Source organism: Centruroides sculpturatus, unplaced genomic scaffold (assembly GCF_000671375.1).
Source record: "Centruroides sculpturatus isolate CEXI.00-Female unplaced genomic scaffold, Cexi_2.0 scaffold268, whole genome shotgun sequence".
Lineage (NCBI taxonomy): Eukaryota > Metazoa > Arthropoda > Arachnida > Scorpiones > Buthidae > Centruroides > Centruroides sculpturatus.
Window position 1 is genome coordinate 202,280 of NW_019384499.1, and position 18,553 is coordinate 220,832.

General features: G+C 28.1%; 3 protein-coding genes across 5 annotated transcripts in view; 1 reads left to right on the forward strand and 2 right to left on the reverse strand.

Moving 5' to 3' along the window:
- Positions 1 to 18,553, reverse strand: part of LOC111622000 (moesin/ezrin/radixin homolog 1-like) — a 76,712-nt gene that overhangs the window by 34,687 nt on the left and 23,472 nt on the right. For 2 of the 3 annotated variants that reach the window (XM_023364297.1, XM_023364295.1), the window contains exons 2-3: positions 18,334 to 18,397; positions 7,058 to 7,141 (exon numbers count right to left, since the gene is read on the reverse strand). In XM_023364297.1, coding sequence (XP_023220065.1) covers positions 7,058 to 7,141; positions 18,334 to 18,345 — 96 coding nt within the window. In that variant the 5' untranslated portion in view covers positions 18,346 to 18,397. Of the gene's footprint in view, positions 1 to 7,057; positions 7,142 to 18,333; positions 18,401 to 18,553 lie in introns of all 3 variants that reach the window. The other variant, XM_023364296.1, reaches the window with a different exon arrangement.
- LOC111622002 (trihelix transcription factor PTL-like) lies at positions 8,920 to 10,482 on the forward strand. The gene is made up of 4 exons (XM_023364299.1): positions 8,920 to 9,097; positions 9,167 to 9,232; positions 9,358 to 9,420; positions 9,792 to 10,482. The coding sequence occupies exons 1-4, from the start codon at positions 9,007 to 9,009 to the stop codon at positions 10,439 to 10,441; spliced, it is 870 nt and encodes a 289-aa protein (XP_023220067.1). The 5' UTR covers positions 8,920 to 9,006; the 3' UTR covers positions 10,442 to 10,482.
- LOC111622001 (putative nuclease HARBI1) lies at positions 10,523 to 12,862 on the reverse strand. The gene is made up of 2 exons (XM_023364298.1): positions 11,875 to 12,862; positions 10,523 to 11,726 (listed from the first exon to the last, which is right to left on the reverse strand). Exons 1-2 carry the CDS (start codon positions 12,133 to 12,135, stop codon positions 10,812 to 10,814), a joined length of 1,176 nt encoding a protein of 391 aa, XP_023220066.1. The 5' UTR covers positions 12,136 to 12,862; the 3' UTR covers positions 10,523 to 10,811.

Here is an 18,553-nt window from a genome sequence, read left to right on the forward strand (position 1 = left end):
TTTGATAAGCATTTGATGCTAAGTTAATTTCATAATGAAAATAGCATCAAATGCTTGCATATAACTTGTTCTTAAATATTTCTGTTTCAATAATGATTTTTCAAATTTGTTAACAAGTATTATATATTTAAAGATAATTAATATTAATCACCTAAGTTCTGCATGATTCATTTTTTCATAATCATCAATTTTAATTAGTAAATCTTCTATTATAAATACAACATAGGCCTACATAACAAAACAACTGTTTTCAATTCAGTTAATCTGTAATATACCTACGTACATATACACATTTATGTACTCTTACTCACACATATTGATATTCTGAGGAAACAGTGTTCTGCAGTTCTCAAAAAATAAGAAACAATGCTCTAAAGCAGTCTATAAAGGACAACTCAAACAGAGAATAGGAGACAAGAGGAAATAACATTAATTTCACTTAAGAGTGCTAGTTATTACTTATTATAATTCCATTCTCCCTTAGTGTGAAAGAAGAATGTTCTCCCACTTCTCTAAGCTTCACTCTCACAATTCTTTGCACTTTGATGATGATAGATTAAAAAGTTTTTTGAAAATGTTTGAAACACATTATATTTGAATAAAAACTTATCAAACTATACAAATTCAAAAAGTTAGGATCCTCTGTATTTTATCAGTTATTCTCTTCTTTTTAATTTATTAAATTAATATATTTAATAATGGATGGAGTTAAATTTAATAAGGTTCAATAAGATTCTATAAAAATAAGGCTTATATAGTTTATTTGAGTTATAAATTTTTATAAAATACTTAAGCAAACATAAATGAATAATTTGTTTTTAACATATTTGCATAAGAATTAAAATACTTCAAAAAAATACTTACATAACAAAATATCATTAGAAAGCAAAATTATTAAAAATGATTAGAAGATATTTGTTATTTAGTCTATTAGTTATTGTATTGTCATTTCATTTTGAATATCATTTTGAATATGCTTTATAATAAACTATTATTTTCAATCTTTGAAGAACCATTTTTACAAAGAAAAAAATTTTTTAATTATGTAAATTTTTAAAATCATTAAACTTAAAAAAAATTCTCTCCCCATTAGAAGTCATGTGCTTGTTAGAAATTTTACATAAAAATAAACTTTCCATACTTATATTTGAATCCATTATTAAAGAAAAATCATTGATAAATTTCAAAATCAAATTAATCAAAATAATTTTCCAAAAATTATTTCTGTATCATTTTTATAAAAGTTCATTAACAAAAGGCAAGTCAAAAGTGTACTGTTAACTAATATAGTTTCAAGAAAAATAATTTGGCAAAATGGTTTTTTTTTTTTTAACAGTCGTGTAAATTAGTCTGGTAGGACAGCAATGAAACACATTGGGCAATATGCCAATGGAAAATGCCTCTCAGGAGGATTTGAAAATTTTTATTTTAAATCTAAATGTTAATGTTACATAATATTAACTAGAATAAATTACTGCATTCTAAATGTCTATTTAGCTAGGATTATAAAAAAACTTGACTACTGAATTTATACTCTTTTTTTAAAATATTGTAAATTCAAATTCTATAAATAGCTTCAAAAGATACAATTCTATATAATGCCTTCTGGATTTAATTTTATTAAATTACATTTATGAAGAACAATTTTACTTAATTATATTACCATTTTCTATAAAATGAATTTGTATGTATTGACAGAAACAGTCTAAACCAGGGATGTCCAACCTGCGGGCCACACTGCGGCCCACTATATTTTTGTATGGCCCACTGCAACCTCAATTTTTTTGATACATTTTCATTTATTTTGGTAAAATATGTTGTAAAAATTATTCTCGTTTCACTGAATACATTTTGATTGTTACAGTTTCAAAGATTTTTGTAATAAAGTGATGTTGTTAGTGATAAAGAATGGGTACCTTTTATCAGGCAGATGAAAAAGACACTCTTTTGAAAAGAGAAATTCTGTGTCATCCATTTTTAGTGACTCGAGGCTAGGCCTAATGCCAAACTGGAAAGGGCTAATTTATTCTTTATAGAAATAAAGAATAAATTAGACCCTACCACTTCAGCATTTTTAATAATTATAGGTATATAATACAGACATAGGTCTATCTATATATTTCTTTTGCTAACTTAATAACTTAATAATTTAAATATTTTCAACCTCCAATTATATTCATAATTATTTTATCAACTTTAAATTTATATTTTTAATAATCCAGCATTTGATCATGGCATCTAATTCTAAGAAAAGAAAAATAACAGAAGAAAAGAGAAAATTCATTATTTTTTAGCCAGAAGAATATTTCTTAATTGAAACATGTAATATTATTATTTGCATTATTTATCAGATAAAATTGCTGTGTGAAATTGTGCGTTTTCCAAGTTTATTAAAAAGAATAGAATTTCCTGTAAACTTTAAAAATTATAGTAAATTATGTGAAGTTTTGTTTAAAGCTTTAACAATGAGATTTTCTGACTTCAGAAAATAAAAACTGAATTAAAATTGTTTAGTGATCCATTTTCAATTAATTATGTGGAAGCAGCAGCTGAATACCAGCTAGAACTCATTAATTTTCAAAGCAGGAAATCTTTGAAAACTTATCGAAGAGAACATTCCATTCTCGAATTTTATAAAGTTCATTCTTTTAATGAATTTGATAAAATTGTCAATTTATCTAGAAAACTTATGCACATGGGGTAGAGTACATACTGTTGTGAACAATTTTTTTTTGTGCATGAAGAACAAAGCTGCTGAAAGACATAGGTTGAGTGATTCCCATTTAACAAACATTCTTAGAATTAAGACCAGTACCACAAAATCTGCAGCCAGATGGCCGAGCAGTCAAGGTAGTAGCCTACTGCTCTGGGGACCTGGGATCAAATCCAGACAGCTTGAAAAACTCCCCAGGAACTTTTTGTGGGGTGGTGCATCCAGATTAGGGTTTCTCATTTTCTGGTCTTTTGCTTGTCCCGAGATTTCAGGATTGAAGTAAACTGTTTCCAGGATAGAATTAATTATTTTTAAGATATACAAAATATCTTGAAAACTAATTATATCATTTGATTTCATTTTTTAAAGTAATTTAAAATGTTCTACAACCTCCAAAATCATATTAATAATGCTGTGTAAGATATATATTAAAAATTATCTTTGAATTATGTAGAAATTTTCACAAATAGAAAAAAAATTTATTAAAGTTTGCTGGAAACTGCATACAAAAAAAAAACTTAGATCAAACTTCTAACTTAAAAGGTTAGATTAAACTCTAACTTAAAGGTTTAAATAAAACATAATATAAAAATTTACAATAATATTTTGTAATAGAATTTTAAAAAGCAAACATGGTCAATACCCCGATCACTCAATCTGATTTTTATTGTAGTAAGGGAAAGTCCTGCTACCAAGAATGCCTGTTCCGATTCATTGATGTGAGTGGAATCATGTTTAATGCATTTAAGAGAAGACAATGTTGTGTGTTTTTTCACCTGTAGCCTGGAAGATCATTTGTATCCTTGCCCAATTTGCACAAACTGGCATTAAGCAGTTATTGAAGCTACTGGGATTGGTTAAAAATTAAGACAGCATAAGCAAATTATTCCAGATATTACAGGTTCTGACAAGTAAAGAATTTTCAGTCCTGCAACAAATAAGCTACATATTGATTATTGACTATTTGTGACATGCCATAAGCAAAAATTTAAAAAACTAATAAGTAGGTTTAAAATTAATAAATACAAATGACAGTTTATGAGTTAATTACACTTTCTATTTGCAAAATTTCCTCAACATTAACACAAAATAAGAAAAAAAGTAAACTTTTAAGAAATTTGCAAGATTTCCCAGGTTAAAAAAACAACCAGGATCCTGTTTGAGAAACCCTGATCCAATATATTGAGCCCCATTCTTCACCACCTGGCTGCCCCATTGTGGGCCTGGCTGAACTCATAATGGGCTTGCTGTAAGAGGTCCTCTTAGTGCCAACAGGGTGAAAAGCATTATAAAAAAAAGTACCACAAAAGCAGATATTAACAGTATCATAAAAAAAGTAATGTCAAAAAATAGCATCAAATTTATTTTTATTTTGTGTGAATATATATATTTTTTTACTGTCAACAATACAGTATTTTTTGTAATTATATATATTTTTTATTAAAATTTTATATTCATATTTTTAACTTTTTAAAAGGGTATATTTATATTAATTACCATTGTAGCCAATTGAATATACCTAAATTTCTAATTACCAAGTTTGATAACATTCTGTCCAGTAGTTTTCATTTTACGGCCATTTCAAAGTGGAACTTTAATTATAATCATTCTGTATATAAAGTTTTGCTCAGCAAACATTAGGTGGTATGGTGATTTGATGTATTTTAGTCTTTATGCCAAAAAAGCTGTGGATAAATTTTTCTATTACTAAGATTTTAATCAGGCAATTTATACACAGTTGTGAAAACAATTACACAATTGTAGAAGATAATCATTGGCTTTAAACAAAAATAATGTATGTTAGTTTAAAGATTAGTGTGTCAAGAAAGCAAATGAATTTGCAATTTTCAAAAGACAATAAAATGAAATGGCATAGGCATAAATAAAGATTCAGGTATTAAGATGACTTTCACATAATTTTGTATACAATTTTAATTATATTTTCTTTATTTAAATCAAAGTGTTTTTTATAGTTAATTCTTTAGTTTAAGGTTAGTCATTTGCAAAGACAGCTTTAAAAAAATTACAGTCAAGTATTTTGAGCATCCAACTAAGTCATATATACTAGCACAAAAATTCTATCAGCAGCACTAACCTCAAATAGGATCAATGAATTTATGAAATGCAGACTATATCTATTTGATATCGTTTGTGTAAAACTATCTTAATGTATAATTTCTATGTAATCTTATTTATCAGCTTGATTATTTGTCCTTTTCAAAGTTTGGAAAAATGGTGTTATTCTAAACTTCAAACCTGTTATAGACATTTGATATAGGACTTCCTTAACCTGATGCAAGCCAGTGAATGTAGCCCAAAACATTCCTTTTTAATCAGTGAATGCTGGAAAGTGAGAGGAAGGTGTAAATTTCAGCTTTAAAATTAAGAAGTTGATTATATAAGTTGTTGAAGTTCAATTGTTATTTTACATTTTGGGCATTGTTTTTAGTTATTACTATTTTCTTTTCAGGTGCATTTTATTATGTTTTTAAAAGTAGAAGCTCCCAAAATAAACTAAATTCAAAATTAAAAACAAACATTTACTTGCATACTTAACTGATCCTGTAATGCTCAGAAGTACATAAATAGGATAGTGCAGCATTACACTTTGTAAGCCAGATAAAAGACCAGTTCAATGAAGGTGTATAGCTCCTAAAAGCAAACTTGAGTGTACGAGTATTGAAGGCAATCTATTTCTGGACCAAATTTTTTGGCAGTATTTTGGTGACAGTTAAGCAATTAACTTGTATTGTTTAATACACATCTCAAAGCCCGATGAGTTAATATAATAATCCAACAATCGCCTAAATATTCGGGCTATAATATGGCTATAATCAAATGATAAATTTCAATATGGTTATATCAAAATGTAAATACTTCTGGAAGCGAAGGCTGGCTTGGGAAAGGTGGTGCAATTGGTAGCACACTGCACAGCAAGCAGAGGCTGTGGGTTCAAGCCCAGCCCCAAGTAAGTTTTCTTCTTCCAGAAGGTTCTAAATTATTCATTAAAGTATTAAAATTATAATTGTTAATTTAGATAAGAGATGGCATCTAATGCTTACCACTAGTACCAAATTTATTTGTATTAATTATTTGATTATAGCCACATTATAGCCAAAATATTGAGGCGATCATTGAATTATTGTATTGTTTTTTGAATTTAGTTGATACTGGTGGAGATTAAATTAGTTGTATGACCCGAGTTAGAAAAAAAAATTTTTTTATTGATTTTTTTTTTCTTGTACATAATTGATTTTGACTTCTTGTTTTGAATATTTGAAATAATATTTACTATTAACTCCTTGATCAAAATCTTGTTTATATATTATAGTTAAACTTAATAAATATTGTCGGGGATTTTTTTGCTTACATACACGTCGTATTTGATTTTTTTGTTAAGTCACAAGGAATAAACCCACTATGAATGAAGTCCAGGGTTGATTGAACCCTAATTTTGTGTAACTGCTTTTTTGGATTTAATTTTCATCATGCAGTATGCTACAAACTGGAATTTACTTAGGTGTTAAAAATACAAAGAAAGCACAGAAGACTCCATATGGCCAGCCCATTGATCAGGCACAAACATATAATCAACTACCAGTGTTCAGTAGTTTTATCCACTGATTCACTAATGGGTTTGAATTAAGACTTAATGTAAACAATAATACAAGAACCACATTCTCATATAACTTAAAAAATGCAGAGAGAGATGAGTGGAATAAGGGTCTGTTTACAATCGAACAGCAGCATAATGCTATGACAGTGGGGTTCATAGAGTTCTACTACACTTGCTGTTCCCTGACTTTTGGTCTAGCATCATCACCATTGTTCATCTCTGATATTTGATGTCAATAATAAGCTCTGACCATCTCTGCATGGTGTAACTATAAACTAGATAATATTCTATCTCCAGTGATGGCTAGGAATCTTGAAACACCACATTGTCAAAGAACTATAAATCAGCCATAAAACTAAGTTAAGTCACTTAGTCAAAAGCTTGTTTAGTAATTAATGAAATTTTATTCATGGATTTATGTAATCAGATGATATAACCATTTTAATTGAAGCTAAATTACAAACTTTGGTCAAAATAATTCAAATTACCTTTGCTTATTTGTAAAATAAGCTATTTACACAAACATTGTAGAATATCACAAGAAAATATTTGTTCTACTAATGTAGCATCATTATTTATTGTTATATATTACATATGAATTGTATAAATTTTTTTGTAATTAGCTAGTCATAAAAATAATGAGTAATAAATTGCATAAATTTCATTTTATTATTAGATTTTTTAAATAATACATTTCTAAAATATTACATTTTGAAAAATATTCCTACCTGATCAAAGAGTTGTTTCCCAGTGGTGCTAGGTTGGATGGTAAACTCCAACTCTGCATCCATTGTTGTAACTCTGACATTCACCTAATTAAAAAAAAATTTATTATTATAAATATTAACTGATGTACAATACCTGGTAATGCTAGGGTTAAGAAAAAAAATCAAACAGGTTCAAAAATTATATGCACAGTACAGTACATTTGTTACTTGATGACTATAACATTAAATACTGTCAACAAATTAATATTGTTCTTTCAGTCTGCTCTTAGAATAAATTTTGTTTTATTTATGCTAGTGTTGCAACGAATAGTATATTCGGCCTCAAGCCAAATAACGAATATTCGGCCAGGAGTGTGGCCGAATAGCCGGCCAAACTATTCGGCTTGATTAACGCACGTACGAAAATTGGCGCACAAACCGCATTATGGCAAGGATCCTGTTCTCTATTGGCCCGCTGTCACTATGCTTTGCCAATCGCATTAATTCTTGGCACTTGTAGTGGAAAGACAAGAGTGTCGTGGAAGTATGTGATATATGATATCAAATGTGGATAACAATGAAATGACCTACATATGTAAATAATGGAAAAAGAACAGAGAAGGACTGCAAAGTGAAAATGTGAAAATAAATATGAAATTGAGTTGATAACATATTCGAACAAGTGGAGGGAGCTTATTGGCGCAAAATTCGCGGCCATCAATGCCAAACAATTGTTGTCATAGACTCCAGAAAGCTAAATGCTTGTAATGAAAGTCACTTAGCGTGCACAGGCGAAAGCCTGGGGCCATTCAGGCTACCAAGCTGTCTCAAATCAGTGAAATCATAACTGTGTCTTATACCGACGTCCTATCTGTCTCTTTTCTCCATTATCACCAGGCTGTCACGTAATTGTAAAATGGAAACTCTACAACGGAGAAGTGACAAATTGAAAGTATTGTGAGCACGTATAGAACGATTAGAGCGATAGAGGAAAGAGAAAGGGAAGAGCAAAGACGAGCGCTTAGAAAGAAGGATAAGCAGGGTCAGACCCTCAGATGTGCAAGGATTCTCCAACGATAGGCGTGTACGTGTGCTGATCTTTGTAATTATAAATTGTGAATACATGTGACTAATATTATTTTCTTTTGTATTTTGTGCATGTTATAAATAAATATAAACAAACAACACTAACCCAACAACATTAAAGCTAAATACCAAAATGATTAATTTACTGTGTTTTTGTTATTTATTACTCCTGTTTTTAGGTATTCGGTCGAATAGTGAAAAATAGGCCGAATACCGAATAAGAACCGAATATTCATTACATCACTAATTTATGCATCTTGCATAGATTTGTTTTATTGTATTCTACAGAAGTATTCACAAAGGTTAAAAATTTCTCTCAAATAATGATGAAAGTAATTCTTATGGAAAATTCAGATGGCTGCTCTATGATACTTGTACAACTTATAAGAATAAAGCATTTGTTTGTATCACTTACCTACTGTGATTAGTTGCTTACCCTCTTTTGGAGTAATGACGTCATTAATCTACTGCTGTTCAGAAGAGCAGCTAGCCAAATTCACCGTTAGTAGAGCAATGTATAACAAAATGTAAAGTGCTACATTTTAACAGGAAATAATTATATTTCAAAGAAACATTGGAAGTAGATGGAAAATAATAGCAAGATTATTAAACTTTCAAAATGTGTGCATTATTAGGTTTTAAATCAAAAATAATAACTTACAGATATTTGGGTGAAAAGACACTAGATGGCAACAACATCGGGACATTCCAATTTTCAACGCTGACTCAGCGCTGATCTCAACGCTCGTTAAAATTCGTTCCTTTTTTCAACGTTGAGGTAGCGCTGTTGTCAGCGCTGACTCAACACACTCAGCACTCAACAGATATGTTGACTGCTACTTTACAATGAATTGTGGGTAATTGGAGCGACATTTGAACGAAAAATGGCGACCATGCAGGAGATGCACGTTATTGTCGATGGAAAAAGTTATAACTTTGTGGTAGATGAAAAAACTGGAAAAATGATGATGGAAGGTAAGATTTAAAAAAAATTAAATATCATTTCAAGTAAGCAATAAATTTATTTTTCATTGTTTTTGTCAGATCACAATTATTTACTGGCATTTATAAATAAACATCGATGTGAGAACGAGAAGAGTTCATCTACAGGTACCGTACATATTTTATATTAATAACAAATTGAATGTTGTATTTAACCAAATAGATAATTATTGTTTTCATAAATTTTAATGAAATTTCTCTATTTTATTTTTTACATATATATTCAATGATAGAACAATCATCATCTGAAAGGTCAGAAAAAACAAATGTACAACTTTCAGAAACAGAAAAAATTGGTAAGTATATATTAAATAATAATATACAATAAGGATACTTTGTAATTATTATATATTGAGATTTTCTTTTAATTAATGCAATTCAAATTGAACAAATAAACATATATAAATATACATGACCAAATAAACATAAATAGCAGCTTTATATTAAATATAGACAATATACATTTGATAGAATAAGTGTTCATTAATTAATTTTTTGATTAATTATTTTTAAATGTAATAGTTCAAAAAAATTTTCTTGACAATACCAAAACAGTATGTAGTATTATGTATATTATATCAGATATCAGAGATTTTGTGTAAATAATAAATTATAGCAAACTATATAAGAATGCAAAATAAAGATTTTTTTTTTTGTAATTTTTAAGCTAATGAATGGACTCGCCAAGCAACCCTTCTACTTATAAACACAAGGATAGAGATGGAAGAAGAATTCCTCAAGCCAATTCAGAAATCCAAATTATGGCTAAGGATTTCTGACACACTGAAAAAAAATGGGTACACTTTTCAGCCAACAGAATGCCATGCTAAGTGGCGAAATTTAATGTGTACCTATAGAAAAAATGTAGACAGAACAAAAGAGTCTGGTGGGGGTGCTGTAAAATGGGAATATTTTCATACATTTCATGAAGTGTATGGAAATAGATCAAATGTGGATCCCCCCAATAACTATCTTAGAAGTTCTTTGTCATATACCTCTCAAAACAACTGTCAACCACATGAAAATAATTTAATTTCTGGAGCAGAATTGGAGCAGAATTTAATTTCTGCTCCAAGTACATCCAATTCTCAAAGGGAAACAGAAACCGAGAGACCGCAAAAGAGGAAGAAAACTAGTGATGAACCACCATTGTGGTTTAAAAAATATTTAGAAGAAAAAAAAATAGAAGACAAAAAAAAAGCAGAAATTGAAGAAAAACGATGGACTGACTTAAAAAAAATAGAAGATGAGAAATTAAACGCCATGAAACAATTAACGGATGTTTTGTTGAAATTGGCAGAAAATAAGAAAATGTAAATTATTTCAATATTTTAATAAAATTTTTTTTGTTTCAATGACTCATAAATGTATTTAAGATTTACCAAAATACATCTATTCAAAAAACGAAAGCACTTTCAATAATGAACAAAGTTTATTAGAATTATGTAATTCACAATTACAAATAACTAAAAGTAATAACAAAATGTTAAATACATGATTAATACTTTTCCTGAAACTGGTTCAAATATTTAATAAAATTTTGTTTAAATTACACATTATAAATGCAGATGAACATGGCATCATTATGATTAAAAATTCACAACATAACAGCAGACAATAATAATAATTACAAACTTGATTTTAATGTATTAATAGAAAAAAAAATAAAAGTATCAATAGATACTTTTTAACCATTATGATTGGCATATAATTTATTAGCAATTTCCTCTCTTTTGCTAATTCCATCTTGATACTCTTCTCCAAAATTCTGAGAACTGTTTTGCAAATTACCATTTATAGCACAAGCATCTGGAGGTATATCATTATATAAAATGCACAAATTATGCAATACACAGCCAGTTATTATCACTTCTGGAATCAAATCCCTTCGAAACATATGTAGATGTTTCAGCCTTCTAAACCTGCCAAATAATTGTCCAAATGCTTGTTCAATAACAATTCTAGTTGAACTAAGAATTTTATTGTAATATTTTTTAATATTGTTTAAGTGTCCATTATCACGATAAGGAGTTAATAATTTTTTGGATAATGGATATGCACTATCACCTAATAAATGATAGTTTTCTGAAATCATCTCAGGATTATGTTTTATTTTTAGATAGAGAGGACTTCTTTGGAAAACTCTGGCATCATTTGATGAGCCTGGCCAACCAGCAAAGACATCTATAAATTTTAATTTCGCATCACATACAGCCTGTAGAATGACAGAAGTGAAATTTTTTCTGTTGAAATGTGCAACCTTTTCATTTTTGGAGGCTGTAAATGGAATATGAGTTCCATCAATACAGCCTAAAACTCCAGGAAAACTGTTGCACCCTCTCAGTTCATTAAATTCTTTAACAGTTTTTTCAATTTCTCTTCCTGTAGGCCACTGGATAACTCTCTCTGCTATTTGCATTATATCCTTACAGAATCCAACAAATTCTCTGTGGGCATGGCCCTGTCCAATGCCAAATCTGTCAGCAACACCTCGAAAAGATTCTTGGTTGCCAATCAACCATAATGATAACAATATGGAATCTTCTCTTTTCATTGCTGGCTTTCTTTTAGTGGGCTCCGAAATAATCATCTGCATCAAATGCTGAAATAAAAATAAAATTTCTTAAAATGATTTATTGCTTAAATATCGTTTCATTACGAAATATACATAAACGAAATATTTTAGGTAAAATACAGTAAAATATTTGACAAACTAAACAGATAATTATAATTTAAGCACTTTAACATACCTCAATTGTTGAACGACTCAAACGAAAGTGAGATTTAAAATCTTCCATGGAATACATAGGAACTATCTCTTCTACATATCCTACTATTTTGGCCTTCTTTCTCTTTATGTTTTCTTCCATAGCTGCTACATTTACATGTAGCAGTTCGTCGTCGTCATCGTCGTCGTGTTTCATTTTCCTTTTATATGAAATCATCGCGTTCTCATTAAAAATATTACAAAATGCTGTAATAGCACACGAAATAATACATTTGTCCTCCATCTTGCTGAGAATGGAATTATGGGAACTAAGCACTTCGTACTCGAGTTGGAACGTCGCTGATGACGTCAAACTGTTGACTTCAACACTCAACACTCGCGTTGAAAATTGGAATGTCCCGCATGCTTAGCCAGTTTTAGCCAATTGCACATAATTATTTAGATCAGATGTACTTAATATTTAAATTGTTTTATTAATGGAATTTTAGATATGGTCATTTGCTATATCCAAAATAAAGCAACTGATATAAAGTAAAATATGTTATGGAGCTTTTGATGATAGACTGGTCTGTAGGCCAGTGGTTCTCAGTCTTTTTGAAGTTGGGGAACACTAAACTTTGACATTTTTTTCCGTGGAGCACTTACAATACATCAACTTTAAGGCAGAGGTGGCAAACCTTTTTGAAATCAAGCACACTCGGTCTAGTAGGTGACGACATTGTCATTTGCTGATTACATTCCCATACAAAAATTATTTTACATTGTATTGTTTTTTCTTTTGCAACAATTTTTAATTGTATATTTGATTTGTTTGCAGAACACTTGAAATGGCTTCATGGAGCACTCATGTTACACGGACCACAGATTGAGAACCACGGCTGTAGGTAATGACATTACAGATTCATTTGATAAAATAAAAACAGTTATGATTTTTTGAAAGGAGTTTGTAGGCTTCTATGAATATTTTTTATTATAAAATATAATAAATGAGGTTTGTAGGAAAGTGTATAAATAGAAAGATTTCCCAATACAGTTGAGAGAAATAATGACAAAACTCAGCCCTACAAATCCAAACACAAGACGTGTACAAAGGTATCACACAGATATAATTAATGCTGCCATAAAGAAACAAAAGATAATCATACACAGAGGACTCTCAGCTTAAATGTGATTATATAAAAAAAGAAAAAAAAAAAGATCATCATATCAAGATCATTTTTAATTGTGAATTTTTTTTAATAGTATTTGTCTGTTTTAGAAGTTTTACTTCATGTTGCCTGCTGTTTGTGGTTCCTGGATTGGAATTAAAAAGGATAGGAAAGAAGACTCATTGTTTATATAGTCTTAAATTTTCAAATTAAACAAAAGATAAATTCTGTTTCTGTACCGGTAAAATGATATTCAATTCATATTTTAATGAATGAATGAGAAATGGTAATTTGTATGTGCATCTAAATAAATGTTTTAAGTGTTTTCAATTTATAAAAAAAAAAACAGTTTTGATTGTGTCCTTTTTAATTACATATATCCTGAAAATAATGGGTCCAAAATAAAAGTAATTATTTTCTTATCTACAATGAATAATGTATAACTCAAAAATACATTGGAAATATTTCCCATTTTTCTGCAGATATTTAGCCAAGTTAAAAATATAATTTTGGTAATAGTAGTAGATTTTATTGCTGTTTTGTTTAAAAATGTTTTCTATAGATGCAATTCTCAGACATAGTTTCTGTCCAATAACCAAATGTACCAAAAACTTTTAAAATATAAATATAAATTACTGTCAAGTAAGAAAATACATTTAACCTGTGATCACATGTAAAAGTGACAATTTTCTGCACCTACTAGTATTTTTGCAGGTATTTTTTACCAAACTGACTTCCATGATATTGTCATGCTACATGCTAGCCATATGTGTAAAAATTTGTCAAACAACGTTTTATGCTTATCAGAGCCCTCAAAAACCAACCATAGAAAACTGCCATACCTATGCATGTAATTGCATACAATTTTTCTTTATTGTCACATGCATAAGACAGCTATTTTCTGCCCGACATTATCAAAAATGACACCATGGAAGTCTACATGATTGCCAGTAGTAGTAATAGTCATAACATCATGAATGTTTGTCAACTATTCATAACAAAGACATGCACAGTCCGCAAGTCACTAAGACCTTGAATGCTCCTCTCCATAAGATAGCCTGGAGCACTATAACCTCCAACAATTTAAATGTTTTCACAGGTTTACTCTGTTCTTGAAAAATATAGAAAATCATTTTCTGGTTCTTCTGAGTAACACCTTAGTCCTTATGTCATTTACTTCTGGTTGAACTCATTTCACATTAGCCCATGCTATCATAAAGTTTGAAAGGGTCCCTATGGGAGTCTGGTCAAGGAAATGTCTGCAGAGAGAACATTACAGAATTTTTCAAAATTAGCAAATCTGAGGAATTACATGCAGCATAATGTGCGTAAAACTTCAGAAAAAACTGCCATCTTATGCATGTGATCCTGTAAAATAAACTGCTTATAATCAGAGGTTAAAATAGAAACTTCTAGTTGCTACAAAAATGAAGTCAGCAAAACTCTCTCTCAAGATTGTTTGTCATCATTGTAATCAAAAGACTTTGCTTACAATGCTATTAATGCTAATGCAATGATTTATGAAGTGTATAAGGAACTCATTTTACAATCAAAAGGCCAATACTATGGATATCAGAAAATCTTGGAGCACAAAGATCAGTAGTTTAATAAACATTTTTAAGTTCAAATGTAATTTAATATAGGCATTTTTTATAACTTATAATCTTAGATTATCGACATTACTCTGCTATCTTCTTTAAAGAGTTTGAACATGTTTGAACAGTAATTGTCAGAGAGTTGTATATAAAAGATTATAATAAAAATAAAAAGTTTAAAGTTTTTTCATAATTCCTATTTTTAATTTTGTAATTAGGTCCTCCTACTTTAGTTTACAATTAGTAAATAGGTTCATGAGTGCAAAAATATAAACAACAACTAAATTTTAAAGAAATAAAACAATTTATATGTTAATCTTAATATTTTTGCCATCTTTCAGAAAGTTTAATATTCTTTAAAAAGAACTGAATCACCTCAACACATACAAACTTGAGCACAAAAGTACAATCAGAATTCATTAATAAGAAATCAACAAGCATTTATTCAAATATTGCATAAAATAAATATATTCCAAATTTATTATTTTAATTTATTCAATAAATACAACAAAATAGAATAAGTACAGATAAATCTTTTTAAAAATGTTTAGTCTATTAAGAAATAAAAATACAAATAGCAAACAAATATTTCTATTTATATATTAATTTCATGATAAGTCATTAAAAATAAAGTGTAAAAATTTAGGGGAGAGAAACTGTTAAATAAGTACAAAAGACAGTTATAATAACCAAAATTTATTAATTGGATAGGAACATTTCAGCAGAATTTTTACACATTTACTGAATAATGTTAATAGTTCGTTTTAATCTGTAATTAATAATTGACATTTAACAATTTATACTTTTATATAATTCAGTACATTTGATAATTTTAAATACCAAAAGAACAATTTGAAATATAATTATATACAAGAGAAAAAATAAATTTAACTAAAGTTATTTGATGTAGCTGTAATTGAACCAAAAGGTTTGAAAACATTAATTTATATAGTATTTACGTAGTAGTATTTTCAAATGAAAAAAATACAATCCAGCCTAAAAGATGGATCTTTGTCTAAGACTCCATTGTTAATTTGTAATTGTCACTACATATACATAAACAATATAAGCTGATAATTTTTCATATCAAAATTAAAGAGTTCAAAGATAAAAAGTTTTTAAATTTTGGATTAATAAAATATATTGCATTATAAACTGTTTTAAAAAAATGCAAAATAAAATGATAAAAACAATCATCAATTTAAACTTTCTTATTTCATTTACAAATTAATTTTATTGCATTCAATTTAATAAGCTAATATTAGATGATCTGAAAAACACATTATTATGCCTACACAGTATAAAAAAACAGAATACAAAACAACAATAGATGAGGCTGAATAGTGAAACCAGATAAATCAAGTTTCCTTAATGCATTTTTCAAAGAAGCAAAAACAAGCTATAGCTTTTATTTTAATATAATAAAAATATAAAAATAAAATTAACTACATTTAATCAAAGAATATCAATATTACAGTTGATTTTAATTTTGACTTATTTTTAAATTTTTAAGTAAGAAATAATAGTAAAGTTAAATTTAACTTGATCTGCTTTTTACAGTTGCAGCTAATGATAAAAGAAGCCATAAGAATTTCCAAACCAGTCTATTCATTTAACTAAATTAAGAAGAATGCTGATGTAAAATTATTTTATTTGCGAAAATTTAAATGAATCATCATACTTCATTTTATACACATTTAAAGTATGTTTAATTATTAATTAATTAACATATTTTCCTAATATGACTGTATAAAGTCAATTAAAGTTTTCTAATAAAATATATAGAGAACATTATCCTATTAGTATACGAGTGAAATAATTGCAAATATTTTTGACAAAATCTGATTACATATTTAAAGATTTTTTCTTATTTTTTACTTATTCAAATTTAATAACAATAATATCAATTAACAAAAACAAATTTGTGTAAATTAAATGAAGACAATTGTAGTGCGCCGCGACTAAAAATATAGTACCCTGTATAAGGTACATATCGTGACTGTGATTGGCTGCACGAACTGCCGCTTGGGTAAGGGAAGAACCCGGATGAAGGGAAGTTATAAAAAGGAGCACGTCCACATGGAGTAGACCTTTTGTTTTGTTCTGTTGTTCTGAGATTTAGAGCAGTGATACTGAAATTCGATAAAGAAAGGACGTTACAGACAGTTCCAAGAATAGAAAGAAGAAAAGGAAGGACTGCTTATAGGAACAACGGGATTGAAAATTGTAAAGAAGTACAATAAAATACAGCAACTTTATGGATCATCCTGTAAATAATTGTGTAATTTTGTCTTCTACCCTCCATGGTATATTAGTTTGTCATCGCATGTGAAATATATTGTAAATTAAATTAATAGTGTCGGTCCAAATTGTGATTTTCTTATTGTGAAGTCCTCAGTGCAATTCATTATCGTTATACTAAGATATACTCCGGTATATCATAGACAGTACACAATATAATAAATGGTATTCAAAAGAAAAGGACAAAAAATGTTATAACAAAAATAACCAAGTTTTCATTTAATCTTTGAAGTTAGAGGATTAATACTGCATTAATTGACATATGTCAAAAAATATTTTCAGAATATACAGTCAGCATGATTAAAACAAAATTTGCTTCTTCATATTTATTATTATAAATTAATTTTCTTCTATTTCTGTTAATTAAATGAAAATAAAATATCTGTATCCAAAATAAAGTATATTACTGTATAAAAACATAACTATAATCTCTAGTCAAAGTAACTAAACTATGTAGTTTAGTTACTTTGACTAGATCTGTATATATGACCAACATATGTAAATATGAGCTGGATAAAATATATTAATTAATTAAATACTCTAAACTAAATTTTTTATACTACCATAATTTATGAAATATTCCTTATAAAATAATCCAAAACTTCACTTTTAAAATTCTAAATTATTTGACTATCTAAAATTTGTCATAAAATAAACTTCTATATATATTAATTGAAAGGAGATTTCAGTTTGTCCAACTTAGTTTGAGTAAATGGCTGGGCTAAAAATATGATTCAGGTACCAAATTAAAGCTCTTACCCTGGAGATGATGCCACCAAAGAAAGATTTGAGAAAAAGTCAGTGGTTCAGACATAGTGGAGTAAAAAAAATATACAATGTTAAGTCTACAGAACAAATGTTCAGGTGCTATCTAGTATTTAGTTTATTCAACTACTACTATCAAGTGAATTCATATTCATATAATTATTATACCCTTTAATAAATTAAAAATGTACAAAGTAGAAGTAAGATTGATGCTATAGTTTAGGTAATTAAATTACACAAGTTATTTCACATGCATTTAATTTATATAATTTTTTTTTCCTTTTTGTAAATTTATGATTTAAGAGTCTATTATTGAAAACTGATATATTATGAATATCTCAATCATCTTCAAAAACAATGCTAAGTCATTCATACTAATATCCTTGATCAATGATCACTGCAATCTTTTTATTTCAGATAACTGCAATTCAGTTACACATGATAAAACAGCTTTTTTTCCTAAATGAAGAATCAGTGGAAGTTAAAAGACCTTGATGAAACACAAAACATAGGAAGTAAAAATTCTGCTGATCTATTGTATTATAATACACCTTTGAGGAAAAAAAAAATTTAAACAAAGTGAACTATCATAAAAAAAATATCAAATTTTCAAAATACAAATTTAATTTAAAAACTATATTACAAAAAAAAAATATTTGAAATTTTACTTACTGGTTTAGGCATTTTGAAAAATTAAGGTTAACTCTATGAAAAACTTGACAAATTCTGGTAATTCCTACTAGAAAAATATTAAATAATTAATGATAATCTTAATCTACAGCTGTACTATAATTGTTAAATATTAACTTCTAAAATAAATCTTATTTGATAAAAGTTTATCATTTTATTAAATAGATAAAAGGAAATTATTCTGAATATAGATTTATAAGAT

Coding starts and splice junctions, on each gene's coding strand:
- LOC111622002 (XM_023364299.1), top strand. CDS start 9,007: ATGGCGACCATGCAGGAGATGCACGTTATTGTCGATGGAAAAAGTTAT. Junction 9,233..9,357: donor CGAGAAGAGTTCATCTACAG/GTACCGTACATA, acceptor ATTCAATGATAG/AACAATCATCATCTGAAAGG. Junction 9,421..9,791: donor TTCAGAAACAGAAAAAATTG/GTAAGTATATAT, acceptor GTAATTTTTAAG/CTAATGAATGGACTCGCCAA.
- LOC111622001 (XM_023364298.1), bottom strand. CDS start 12,135: ATGGAGGACAAATGTATTATTTCGTGTGCTATTACAGCATTTTGTAAT. Junction 11,727..11,874: donor TGAGTCGTTCAACAATTGAG/GTATGTTAAAGT, acceptor TTTTTATTTCAG/CATTTGATGCAGATGATTAT.